This window comes from Salmo salar, chromosome 08 (genome assembly GCF_965601325.2).
Source record: "Salmo salar chromosome 08, fSalSal1, whole genome shotgun sequence".
NCBI classification, from domain to species: domain Eukaryota; kingdom Metazoa; phylum Chordata; class Actinopteri; order Salmoniformes; family Salmonidae; genus Salmo; species Salmo salar.
This window is the reverse complement of record NC_138298.1, coordinates 18,081,217-18,094,542: the sequence shown is the minus strand read 5'-3', so window position 1 is coordinate 18,094,542 and position 13,326 is coordinate 18,081,217. Positions and strand designations below refer to the sequence as shown.

The following is a 13,326-nucleotide window of genomic DNA, read 5'->3' as shown; positions in this document are numbered from 1 at the left end:
CCTCTCACAATATATTTGGGTCAGGCTCTCCTCCTCTCTCTCTCTCTCTCTCTGTCTCTCTCTATCTCTCTCGCTCTGTCTCTCTCTCTCTCCCGCTTTCCTCCTCTCTCATTCTCTCTTTTTGCTCTCTCTCCCTTTTTCTCTCTCTCTCCTTATCCACCACTCCCTCGTTCCGCATCTTGATGACTGCCATAATCTGCCTGCTGCCGTGAGATTAAAAAGAAAACCGCCCTGTTTTATGATAACATTTGTGGGATAAACAAAGTTGTTACAACCTCCTCTGTCTCCTTCCTCTTTAATCTGCTTTCTTTGAGTTCCAGCAATGGTTGTTAGGTTGTTATACAATGTTTCCCATGTGTGTGTGTGTGTGTGTGTCTGTGTGTGTGTGTGTGTGTGCGTGTGTGTGTGTGTGTGTGTGTGTGTGTGTGTGTGTGTGTGTGTGTGTGTGTGTGTGTGTGTGTGTGTGTGTGTGTGTGTGTGTGTGTGTGTGTGTGCGTGTGTGTCTGTGCGTGTGTGTGTGTGTGTGTGGTGTGTCTGTGCATGTGTCTGTGCGTGTGTGTGTGCATGCATGCCTGCATGTATAGTATGTCTACTTTAAGCCAGGCAGGCAGGGTTTCAGGCAGGGTTTCAGTACTGAGCCAGACAGGGAGGGTTTCAGTACTGAGTCAGGCAGGGGGGTTTCAGTACTGAGCCAGGCAGGGAGGGTTTCAGTACTGAGCCAGGCAGGGAGGGTTTCAGTTCTGAGTCAGGCAGGGAGGGTTTCAGTACTGAGCCAGACAGGGAGGGTTTCAGTTCTGAGTCAGGCAGGGGGGTTTCAGTACTGAGCCAGGCAGGGAGGGTTTCAGTTCTGAGCCAGACAGGGAGGGTTTCAGTTCTGAGCCAGGCAGGGAGGGTTTCAGTACTGAGGCAGACATGGAGGGTTTCAGTACTGAGGCAGACATGGAGGGTTTCAGTTCTGAGTCAGGCAGGGAGGGTTTCAGTACTGAGCCAGGCAGGGAGGGTTTCAGTACTGAGCCAGACAGGGAGGGTTTCAGTACTGAGCCAGGCAGGGAGGGTTTCAGTACTGAGCCAGGCAGGGAGGGTTTCAGTACTGAGCCAGACAGGGAGGGTTTCAGTACTGAGCCAGGCAGGGAGGGTTTCAGTACTGAGCCAGGCAGGGAGGGTTTCAGTACTGAGCCAGGCAGGGAGGGTTTCAGTACTGAGCCAGGCAGGGAGGGTTTCAGTACTGAGCCAGGCAGGGAGGGTTTCAGTACTGAGCCAGACAGGGAGGGTTTCAGTACTGAGTCAGGCAGGGAGGGTTTCAGTACTGAGCCAGACAGGGAGGGTTTCAGTACTGAGTCAGGCAGGGAGGGTTTCAGTACTGAGCCAGACAGGGAGGGTTTCAGTTCTGAGCCAGACAGGGAGGGTTTCAGTTCTGAGCCAGGCAGGGAGGGTTTCAGTACTGAGCCAGGCAGGGAGGGTTTCAGTACTGAGCCAGGCAGGGAGGGTTTCAGTTCTGAGCCAGGCAGGGAGGGTTTCAGTACTGAGTCAGGCAGGGAGGGTTTCAGTACTGAGTCAGGCAGGGAGGGTTTCAGTACTGAGTCAGGCAGGGAGGGTTTCAGTACTGAGCCAGGCAGGGAGGGTTTCAGTACTGAGCCAGGCAGGGAGGGTTTCAGTACTGAGTCAGGCAGGGAGGGTTTCAGTACTGAGTCAGGCAGGGAGGGTTTCAGTACTGAGCCAGGCAGGGAGGGTTTCAGTACTGAGCCAGGCAGGGAGGGTTTCAGTACTGAGTCAGGCAGGGAGGGTTTCAGTACTGAGCCAGGCAGGGAGGGTTTCAGTACTGAGTCAGGCAGGGAGGGTTTCAGTACTGAGCCAGGCAGGCAGGGTTTCAGGCAGGGTTTCAGTACTGAGCCAGACAGGGAGGGTTTCAGTACTGAGTCAGGCAGGGAGGGTTTCAGTACTGAGTCAGGCAGGGAGGGTTTCAGTACTGAGCCAGACAGGGAGGGTTTCAGTACTGAGCCAGGCAGGGAGGGTTTCAGTACTGAGCCAGGCAGGGAGGGTTTCAGTACTGAGCCAGACAGGGAGGGTTTCAGTACTGAGCCAGGCAGGGAGGGTTGCAGTACTGAGCCAGGCAGGGAGGGTTTCAGTACTGAGCCAGGCAGGGAGGGTTTCAGTACTGAGCCAGACAGGGAGGGTTTCAGTACTGAGTCAGGCAGGGAGGGTTTCAGTACTGAGTCAGGCAGGGAGGGTTTCAGTACTGAGCCAGACAGGGAGGGTTTCAGTACTGAGCCAGGCAGGGAGGGTTTCAGTACTGAGCCAGACAGGGAGGGTTTCAGTACTGAGCCAGGCAGGGAGGGTTTCAGTACTGAGTCAGGCAGGGAGGGTTTCAGTACTGAGTCAGGCAGGGAGGGTTTCAGTACTGAGCCAGGCAGGGAGGGTTTCAGTACTGAGCCAGACAGGGAGGGTTGCAGTACTGAGTCAGGCAGGGAGGGTTTCAGTACTGAGCCAGGCAGGGAGGGTTTCAGTACTGAGCCAGACAGGGAGGGTTTCAGTACTGAGCCAGACAGGGGGGGTTTCAGTTCTGAGCCAGGCATCATAGTGAGGAGAACCAGATCCAGACAGAGCTGAACCAGAGCTGAACAACCCATTAAAATAGATGCAGATCAGCCACCCCGACCGGCTCTGTCTGCTTCACATTATGGCAAGGATGCCTGCGCCAGTATTCTTCAAATGTCTCAGTGTAGTAGTGCTGATCTAGAATCAGTTGTGTCTTTTAGAACATAATGATTACGATTATAAGAATAGGGAGGACCTGATCCTAGACCAGCACTCCTACTCGCTATATGAATACAGCCCTGAACCCTGTAAGAAGTTGCAGCCGCCCCATGTCTGCTTCACATTATGGGAAGTATGCCTTGTGCCTTGGCTCTGAATCATTCCACTGAGCAATCCCATGTTTATTTAAGAGAAGAAAGAGCCACATTAAAAACAGTGGGATAGTGGAATAGCAGCGCCTGATGCTTCCAAGATGTTGCATGGGAGAAGTGTGTAGGGAGTGTTTTTTCAGGAGTGAATGGTGGCAGTGGTAGTAAATGTTGATGGAGGAATTCCTGTTGTTCTCTTAGTACATAAACTACATGTCCCTGGCCTTTATCTCTCTCTCTCTCTCTCTCTCTCTCTCGCTCTCTCTCTCTCTGTCTCTATCTCTGTCTCTCTCTCTCTCTGTGTCTCTCTCTCGCTCTCTCTCTCTGTGTGTGTCTCTCTCTCTGTCTCGCTCTCTCTCTCTCTCTCTCTCTCTCTGGCTCTCTCTCTCTCTTCCCCTGTTTCTGTCTCTGTTGCTTCACTGTATGCACCCCCTACCCCACCCTCCTCTTTCTCTCTATTTCAGTTCTGTCTCTCTCTCCTTTTCCACTCCTATCCTCCTTCCCTCTCTCATGCTACGAGGCATTGATCTACGTGTTCATACTGAATGACATGTGACATACATGAGCAGGGTGTGTTGCTCAGACCTCTGTGGTACCGGATGGCCTTACCGAGAAAGAGGGGACAAACACCGCCTGAGGTGGCTGGCGGAACCCAGCGCCCCTGTGGGAGCTGGCGGAGGGGGGTGGTTTGTAGACAGGAGGGCAGCAGGGTTGTGTGTGTCCTGTGGAGCAGGGGGCAGAGTGTCCCTGAGGTGAAGCAGCAGGCTTTCTCAGGCGCCTCAGCTTTCTCAGGCGCCTCAACCCTAACCACCCCGTAAACAGCCCTGGGGAGAACACACACATTCATCTACACACACACACACACAACCTGCCAATAACCACTGTGTGTGTGTGTGTGTGTGTGTGTGTGTGTGTGTGTGTGTGTGTGTGTGTGTGTGTGTGTGTGTGTGTGTGTGTGTGTGTGTGTGTGTGTGTGTGTGTGTGTGTGTGTGTGTGTGCGTGCGTAGAGCCTCAGGTAAAAAGAGTAATCCTCTCTGTCAACTCAGACGTCACCTCAGTTCACCACATGACTTCACACTCACGCCTAATGCACACTCACAGATTGACTCACACACAGATTGACTCACACTCACAGATTGACTCACCACACAGATCGACTCACACACACAGATCGACTCACACACACAGATCGACTCACACACACAGATCGACTCACACACACAGATCGACACACACACACAGATTGACTCACACACACAGATTGACTCACACACACAGATTGACTCACACACTCAGATTGACTCACACACACACTCAGACAGTCAGCATCACAGTTCATTGCTGATGAGGTGTTTGACTGGCTCGAGAGAATATGACCTAGTTTGTGTGTGTGTGTGTGTGTGTGTGTGTGTGTGTGGTGTGTGTGTGTGTGTGTGTGTGTGTGTGTGTGTGTGTGTGTGTGTGTTGGAGTAGGTAATGTACTTACATGCGAAACAGTCCTGTCTGTCACAGGAGTGGATTTTCTTGCTCTGCTGTTCCACTATAAAACCACAGTAACTCTACAGCTCTCTCTCTCTCTCTCTCACCTGTTTAAAACCCCTTCACTTCAGCTGGCCCGCGGGTTTAGAAAGCGTATGTTTACTTAGTATATTTTCTAATGACAGTTGAGTGACTTGGATTTAATTAGATTTGTTGCAGCGTTCATTGGCGTCAGTTAAGAACACACACAAATACAATGAAAGGTTTAGTCGTTCATTTGGGTGTTTTTTTAGTTGGGGTGTTTTCCATCAGGTGGGGCAACGGACAGCATCTCTACTTCCTTTATAGTCTGTGATCAAAACCTGACTAAGTTTCCATAAAAAGAGACGAAGGATAAAAAGACAAATCAAAGGATGACATTTATATGAACCAGCAGCATTTCATCATAAGAACACACTATTTCAACTCTGCCTCTAAGCACACAGTATGTCAATGCATGTTTGTGTTTATTTGGACCTTTATTTCACTAGGCAAGGCAGTTAAGAACAAATTCTTATTTACAATGACGTCCTACCCCGGCCAAACCCGGACGACGCTGGGCCAATTGTGCGCCGCTCTATGGGACTCCCAATCACAGCCGGTTGTGCTACAGCCTGGAATTGAACCAGGATGTCTGTAGTGACGCCTCTAGCACTTTGATGCAGTGCCTTAGACCGCTGTGCCACTCGGGAGCCCGGATATGTCAATGCATAGCAATCAATTATTGAAACGTGTCCTTTGAAATGTTGTTGAAGTATAACTGTGTAGCTACGGTACTCTCTCCTGTCTGTGTTTCTGACTGTAGTACAAATGATAACATCTTCGCTAATGTTATTATGTGAACACATTACCATAATAGTGTTGCAGACAGTGTTCTTTTAGCGTTTAAAACTCTGGCTCCAGTCATTGGACCAAAGCACTTTTTAATTAGGAATTTAATGACCAATAATGCACTTGATCAGCCAGACCTAATTTCATTTAGACCGACAAGTCAGATAAACATTGTCACTCTCTTTTGTGTCACCGGAGGGGGGCAAATTGGTCACATTTACCCATTTTGGTTTTGAATGAATAATTGCTTTCAGTGATTAAATCCGTTTTAGTATGATGTTTTGACAATTTAAATATGTATAATGTTCAGAGGAGACGTTAATAATGCTTTCTCTGTATAAAATCCGACACAGTATTAAGTCAAGCTGAAAATTATTGTAAACATTGAAGAAAATGATATTATCCAATAAAGTAATCTGTGTTTGATAAACCTATTACTAATGACTGTGTGCAAAAATTATATATATATATATATATATATATATATATATATATATATATATATATATGCATACACACACACACACACTCACCTGGTAAAATAACGGTATATTAGCATTATTTTACCAGGTGACTTGACTGAGAACACATTCTCATTTCCAGTAATGAGCTGGGGAATAGTTATGAGACAACAAATGTGTGTGAATTGAGATGATTTATGTGACACTACTAGCAGTGGAGTGCTGGGTTGGCCCAGCTGAGGATGTGAAGCTAGGGGCCGTGAGGGGCCATGTAAGGGGCCCTACCAGGGGGCATGGTGTAAGGATCAGAGCTGCAGCTGCCCTGCCAGTGTGGCTGGTAGGTGACAAAATGCTAATGCTAATTTCAGCCCTGGTCTGTCTATTTTACCTTTATTTAACTAGGCAAGTCAGTTAAGAACAAATTCTTATTTAAAATGACGGCCTAGGAACAGTGGGTTAACTGCCTTGTTCAGGGGCAGAACGACAGTTTTTTCCTTGGCAGCTCGGGGACTCGATCTAGCAACCTTTCAGTTACTGGCCCAACACTCTAGCCACTAGGCTACCTGCTGTCTAACTGACTGATCCTGACAGATCACCACACTGCTGCTGGTCTGATTCACACACTAAGTCTCTTTCCCCCATAAGCACTTTTCACAGCTCAGTCACCTCTCCTCCTCTCCCTCCCTCCGTTACTCATTCACTCACTCAGTTGTCACTCTGCCCTCCTATCTGCCTCAGTACATTTTTACAAAACCATAAACCAGCAGAGTGAGGAGCTGTCTTTCTCTCAGTCGCTCGCTCGCTCGCTCTCTGTCTCTCCCTCTCTTTCTCTTCCTCTCCTCATACTGAATCAGTAATACTATTCATGAATGATGGGGGCGTTGTTGGGGCTGCTGATGCTCATATGCCACCTCTGTAGACTTATTTGTCTATTTAAGATGACCACGAAAAACGTAGGAATCAATCATTAATCCAATGGAAAAATGTAATGATTTATTATAGAAATATTGAAATAGCATGGGCAAATGATAGAAACAAATTGATACAATTTAACGCCAACAATAAGGCACGCACTAGGGATGGGGGTGTGAGCATTTGGGTCTGAGCAGATGAGAATTTAGTCGTCATTGTGTATCTTTGTATTTGGTGTGTGGAATCACACTGCCATGCTTAGGAAGACCAGATAACACACACCATTGTGTGGGGAAAACATGCAAATGATGCTGTCAACCTTTTCAACCAGGAGAGGCAGCCTGGCATACCTTAACGTTACCCTTTAAATAACTCCCGTTCTCTCATTGTCATCGGTTCAATTCCTCCTGATAGAGAGGAGAGGGAGAAGGCAGAGAAAGGCTGATATTCTCCTCTTCTGAACAGAGGCATAGGGCCCTATCTAATCCGTTTTATGTTTTGCCTGATTCCCTTTTTCCCAAATTCCGTTTTCTCCATTTTGTTTTTCCAGGTTTCTGTTTTCTCCAGTTTTTTGTTTTTTTGTTTCGCTCTCAAAATCACACTTTTTTAAATACAAAAAACAACTAAATTGGATGTTGTAAGTCCACAACAATGCCTAAACCACATCAGGATACCACTCTTTAAATGTACATTTTTTTGGTGTAATTACCCTTTAATTCCAGTGTGCACCTAGCAAGAGGCAGTGTTTTTGTAGAGTACATGTGGTGGCAGAGTTTGCAAAACAAATACCCACGGGATTGATGAAAATAATCCTTATCTCATTCTGCCAGGTTGGTAGAGGCTACATTGTAGTTAACATTTCATTGAGAAACCTACACATACGGTCACATACACAGACAGGGGGAATTCTCCCTGCCTCTTCAGAAAGTTACAGGAAATACAAGTCACTGATGCATTCTGTTCATGTCTTATGATAAACTTGGGCAAATGAAGACATGTTCAATACATTTAGTTGATTCCCTACTAAGTTCAATACATTTTTGGAATATTGATGAAATCCGTTTTAATGTCTGGATTCCATGATTCCGTCTGTGTTCTCCGCATCGCAGATTTTATGAGGTCGTAGAAGCGTCTCTCCCCATTTGATTAGGAGGAATCTACCTTCCAGGCCTCCCTCGCTTTGCTATCATCTGGGACGAGTTTAGAAAACTCACGCAGGAAAACCTTATCAAGAAATATGTTAACTTCCAAAAAAAGACGAATGAAGTCGGAAAAAAATATATGTTTGAGAAAGAGCAACCATGCACAATCTGTGGGAGACCTCCAGAAAAGGGCCAGCCAAGATTCCCAAATTAAAACGTCTGCAATTATCAGAACGCAAAATTAGAAGCAGAGAACGTTTTTTTGGCTAATAAACATACCCCCGGGGGGACTCCATGCAATGCTTATTACTCTGACGCACACACACACACACACACACACACACACACACACACACACACACACACACACACACACACACACACACACACACACACACACACACACACACACACACACACACAGACGTTTATTGCTCCTCTGTCTTGCATTAGAAGTATGTCGTTTTATTTTTTGTTCTCAGGATGTTGTCTGTAGATTTGATTAATTCTCGATGGCAGCAGGGCTTAATGAAAGACTGAAAATGTTTTCCCCTTCTTCTTCCTTCCTCCTTGATACACACACACACACACACACACACACACACACACACACACACACACACACACACACACACACACACACACACACACACCACACACACACACACACACACACACACGTTATTCTTTGCTTTCAGTTAGGCCTTTTTATCTAATGGATGTGTCGTACTTATCAGTAACTCTAGACACATACCAGATCAGGGGGACGGGAGTAATCAATTAAGTCACCCCCTCCTCTCCCTGCCTTACCTCTGTCTTTTTTCTCCCTCTCCCACTCCCCTCTCACCCCTGCCCTCCCTACTTCAGTTCCCAAAGGCTGTTTCCTGCCTGCCTCTCCTCACTCCGATGCACTCAGGCCCTGCCAAGACACACACTCACACAAGCAAGTGTGTGCGGCACACACACACACACACACACACACACACACACACACACACACACACACACACACACTAGCACCGCTGAACATTCCAGAAGGTGGGGAGGATTTAAGGATCCCGGGAAGATTAAGTGCACAGCTTAGCGCTATCTGACCGCTGTGTCTCACGCTTTTTCTTTGATTTTCTTCCCCTCCCTCTCTCTCTCTTTCCCTGTCCTCCCTCTCTCTCTCTTTCCCTGTCCTCCCTCTCTCCAGGTAGCCGAGCCTAAGCGGAGCGGGTTGGGCAGACCCTCCCTCCTCCACCTCCTCCCCCCATCCTCCTCCTCCTCCAGCGTCCCGGTCCGTGCCGTGTTTGTGTCTATCCGCCGGGGTCGGCGAAGCATGCTGGCAGTATGGACGTGAAGGAACGCAGGCCCTACTGCTCGCTGACCAAGAGCAGGCGCGACAAGGAGCGGCGCTACACGGGCTCGTCCGGCGACAGCGAGGAGTGCGGCAGCGGCGGCGGCGGCGGCCCGGGACCGAGGGTACCCACCCAGAAGTCCTACAGCTCCAGCGAGACGCTCAAGGCCTTCGACCACCAGGACTCCTCCAGACTATTGTACAGCAGCAGAGTGAAGGAGATGGTGCACCGTGAACAGGACGAGTACACCCGACAAGGTACTAGTTAGCCTAGTTAGTTATCCCCCTGCCGTTGTGCCTTTGAGCAAGGCACCTAGCATGCTCTAAGGGCGCTTCCCTGCGGCTGACCATGTAGGCAGTGCTTGAGGTGGGCCTGGTACTTACCGGTACAGAGTATCATCCGGCACCTCCATTTTTTTCTACTGCTTGAGTACCGGCACCTCTTATACCACCTTGACTATTGGCTCTAAAATATGATCACCAGGACTGTAAAATGTTAATATGATCACCGGGACTGTAAAATGTTAATATGATCACCAGGACTGTAAAATGTTAATATGATCACTAGGACTGTAAAATGTTAATATGATCACCAGGACTGTAAAATGTTAATATGATCACCGGGACTGTAAAATGTTAATATGATCACTAGGACTGTAAAATGTTAATATGATCACCAGGACTGTAAAATGTTAATATGATCACTAGGACTGTAAAATGTTAATATGATCACCGGGACTGTAAAATGTTAATATGATCACTAGGACTGTAAAATGTTAATATGATCACCAGGACTGTAAAATGTTAATATGATCACTAGGACTGTAAAATGTTAATATGATCACCAGGACTGTAAAATGTTAATATGATCACCAGGACTGTAAAATGTTAATATGATCACCGGGACTGGAAAATGAAATTGAGCACCAGGACTGGAAAATTCAATTGAGCACCAGTGCCTTTGTCATTCCACTTCAAGCTGCCTGTAGGTTTTACGCTGTAGTTATGGTCAGATGTACCTGCTTGAACTCTTCCTTAGGTTTGCCCCTAAGAGGCGAAGTCTCTGTTTACATACTCTGTTTACCTCATGTTAACTTATGCCACCGAGCTGGGCCACTGCACAAATGTTTACCTTAGATAAGGGATAAGGGCCGACTACTTCAACTTTAAAGTGTGTTCAAGGACGCGACCCAGCCCTATCAGGAATCAGTTTCTGCGGATAAGGGGCGAGGTGTAATTACATTTACAGTGCACTTATGTCATGAAGAAAACATGTTCTAGCTACGGTTTCAATCCAAAAAGAAGAACTCTCATTACCTCTCTGGTTGGTATCTCACTAGATGCTGGTCCTCTGTAGCTCAGCTGGTAGAGCGTAGCGTTTACAACACCAGGATAGTGGGTTTCATTGCCGAGACCACCCGTGCGTAAAAATGTATGTGTGCATGCCTATAAGTGGCTTGGGATAAAAGGGGTCTGCTAATTGGTATATAGCTGCTGGGTTAGTGTTGATCATGAACACTGGGGCTTGTCTTGCTGATAAGGAGCTCCAGGGGTAATATCCTGACAGGTAGATGGGGGTATTGGGGTAAGGAAAGTGGTAACAGTCTGGGTAGGTTGGGGCTGTGTATGACATCCTCCCCATATTAACAGACGTGAGACAGATGGGGGCGGCAGGTAGCCTCGAGGTTAGTGCGTTGGGCCAGTAACCGAAGGGTGCTGACAAGGTAAAAAAAAAAAAAAAAAATGTCAGTGTGCCCTTGAGCAAGTCTAATTGCTCCAGGGGTGCTCTACAATGGCGACCCACTTGTGTGTAACAAAACAAATATAAACCCCCCCCAAATGATTATAGAGACACCCTCTCTGCCTCTCGCTGGCAGAGCTAGTCCCCTAAGTGGGCCACTCGGTCACTGGACTTTTTGGGTCACAGCGTTCGCTGGACAGACTTAAGCACTTTATGTTTAAGTACTACACACAAGCCTCTTGGCTAAGCACTTCTTTCTGTCTCCTTGCCCAGTAACTCACTTAATACCTGCCCTCATAGGAGCTTATGGTGACACTATGCTAAGCTAATATAGCTAGCACCGTTTGTTTATACTGTATGTTAATGTGGTGACACCATAGAAATAGAAGGAGTAGAACGGGTTTGGAACCTATTTGCCCTGAATGGGGATTCCCATTCTATTCATTCAAATTCTATGGGTTTGACATTGACCTTAAATGGTTTGGTCACTTCAGAAACAATAGAGAGACCGTATTAATTTGTGAAACTTGATGGACTAAAACTGGAATAATTTGAATTGTTGACCATCAGAGCTAAAATTAAAAACAGGGATTTTTGTAATTATTAGATTTTATAACGCACAGCGAGCGCATAGATCTGAAACTGTTTTGAACTCTTGACATTAACTGGTTTGTGGAAAGATGGAGGCAAAGTGTTTTACCAGGTCCATCCATAATTTCTATAAACATAACAAAAGTACTTTGAAGTTCATTACTAGTTCATTGATTGTTCCTCCACTCCAATTAACGATACATAAATATTGGAGAGAAAAAAAAACGTCATTACTTTAATTATCTTATCATGTACATTTTCATTGCCACACTAATTGGTGCTCATTTAAAATGAATATAATTTTAATTGAACTGAAGTGACTATCTTAGTTATGTCTGTAATTAACAAGCCTTTGTAGTCACTCTTATTCCTAGATTAAAGATTGCTCCAGACAGTATTTTATCCACACATTTAACAGTCAATATTTTATCCTTCTTATAAGGTAAATGATCTTGGAGGGAATTTGGAAGATTTTTCATTTTTTTTGATCAACCAATGATTTGACCGTGCTGTGAAACTTCTGGATTCTACCACCACGTGGTGCACTGCATGCATCAGAACCAATTCAGAATGAGGATGACTTATATATAGCTTGAGAACAAGATTTTAATATTACAATCTACATGTAGTTAAATAATGCTCTACCCTAAATGAGATAAAGCATGCATTTGCCTGAATCTTCAACCATTAAATATTTCAATATTTTAAAACGAAAGAAGCCAAATATGTAGTTGTTGTCACTGATACGGTCATTTTACCTAGGCCTATGGAATATAAAGCAGTTGCCTCTCATTGAGATACTTGTATTACGTTTATATTACAGTCATTTTCATAACTGCAAAAGTAGTGCTGCGTGAAACACTTTCCATTATCCCAAAAAAGAGTGAAAATGAACTAGTCTTGTATTAAGTTATTCACCACAAATCAGCTAAGCTGGAAGAACACGTTATCATAGTGAATGTATACTAATCTAAGGATTCAAAAGTAATATAATAACGTATTACTGAAGTAAAAATGATCACTAAATACGGTCACTAAATGATATACGATAATCACTGAATAGCGGCAGGAATAAATATTTTTTACAAACATTTCACCGCATTTATAAGTAAAAAATAAATATATATATATGTGTATATATGTTCTGGCATGTTCTTAGCCAGCCCGTTCCTATCACCACGGCAGCTAAACCCACTGAATGGAATGCAGTCTAAATCCAAATGTAAGTGTGACATAAATGTCTTTAAGCGAGAGAAAAGAGTTTAGCTTTGCAGGAAATTATTAGCGTTGGTTAAAAAAGGAACCAAATGAATTATATATCACAGACTCTATTTTTAATTGGATCATGTTTTAAAATTCCCCAACATAAAATGCAAGCCACTTCAATTGTAGTAGAATGGTTAATAGCCCTAAGAGGAATTATACAGTGTATTGTTGGCTGTAGTCATAGAGAGCCTATACAATTATATAGTATTCTAATTCCATGCCTGTAGTTGTGTTGGCATATGAGGACCCAGATAATGAAATAGTTCATTTTGATCCATGGTTACTGTGTCTTGTACAATTTGTTACAAATTTATGAAATGTTTGTACATGATTTTCTCCCAGATAGAAGTACTTTGTTCAATGACATATTCTGCATTTTTATATTTTATATCATGTTGAGAAAATAATGTAAATATGCAAAACTATACATACTAAAACTATAATATTTATACATATTATTATTAATACATCAAATATTATTATTTTATTGTTTCATTATGATTATTTGTATTATGTAAGTTTTCATTCATTATTAGTTCAACTAAATGAAATGTATAGTCAGTATATGTCAGACATAAAGGCCTTAATGTGGAACAGAACGTTAACTCCACCCTGATGACTT

The 13,326-nt window shown here is 44.9% G+C and overlaps 1 protein-coding gene across 10 annotated transcripts in view; it reads left to right on the top strand.

Annotated features, from left to right (window-relative positions):
- Nucleotides 1–13,326, top strand: part of LOC106610060 (teneurin-3) — a 447,182-nt gene that overhangs the window by 93,193 nt on the left and 340,663 nt on the right. For all 10 annotated transcript variants that reach the window (XM_014209182.3, XM_082978414.1, XM_014209189.3 and 7 more), the window contains exon 2: nucleotides 8,963–9,364. In XM_014209182.3, coding sequence (XP_014064657.1) covers nucleotides 9,100–9,364 — 265 coding nt within the window. In that variant the 5' untranslated portion in view covers nucleotides 8,963–9,099. The remainder of the gene's footprint in view (nucleotides 1–8,962; nucleotides 9,365–13,326) is intronic.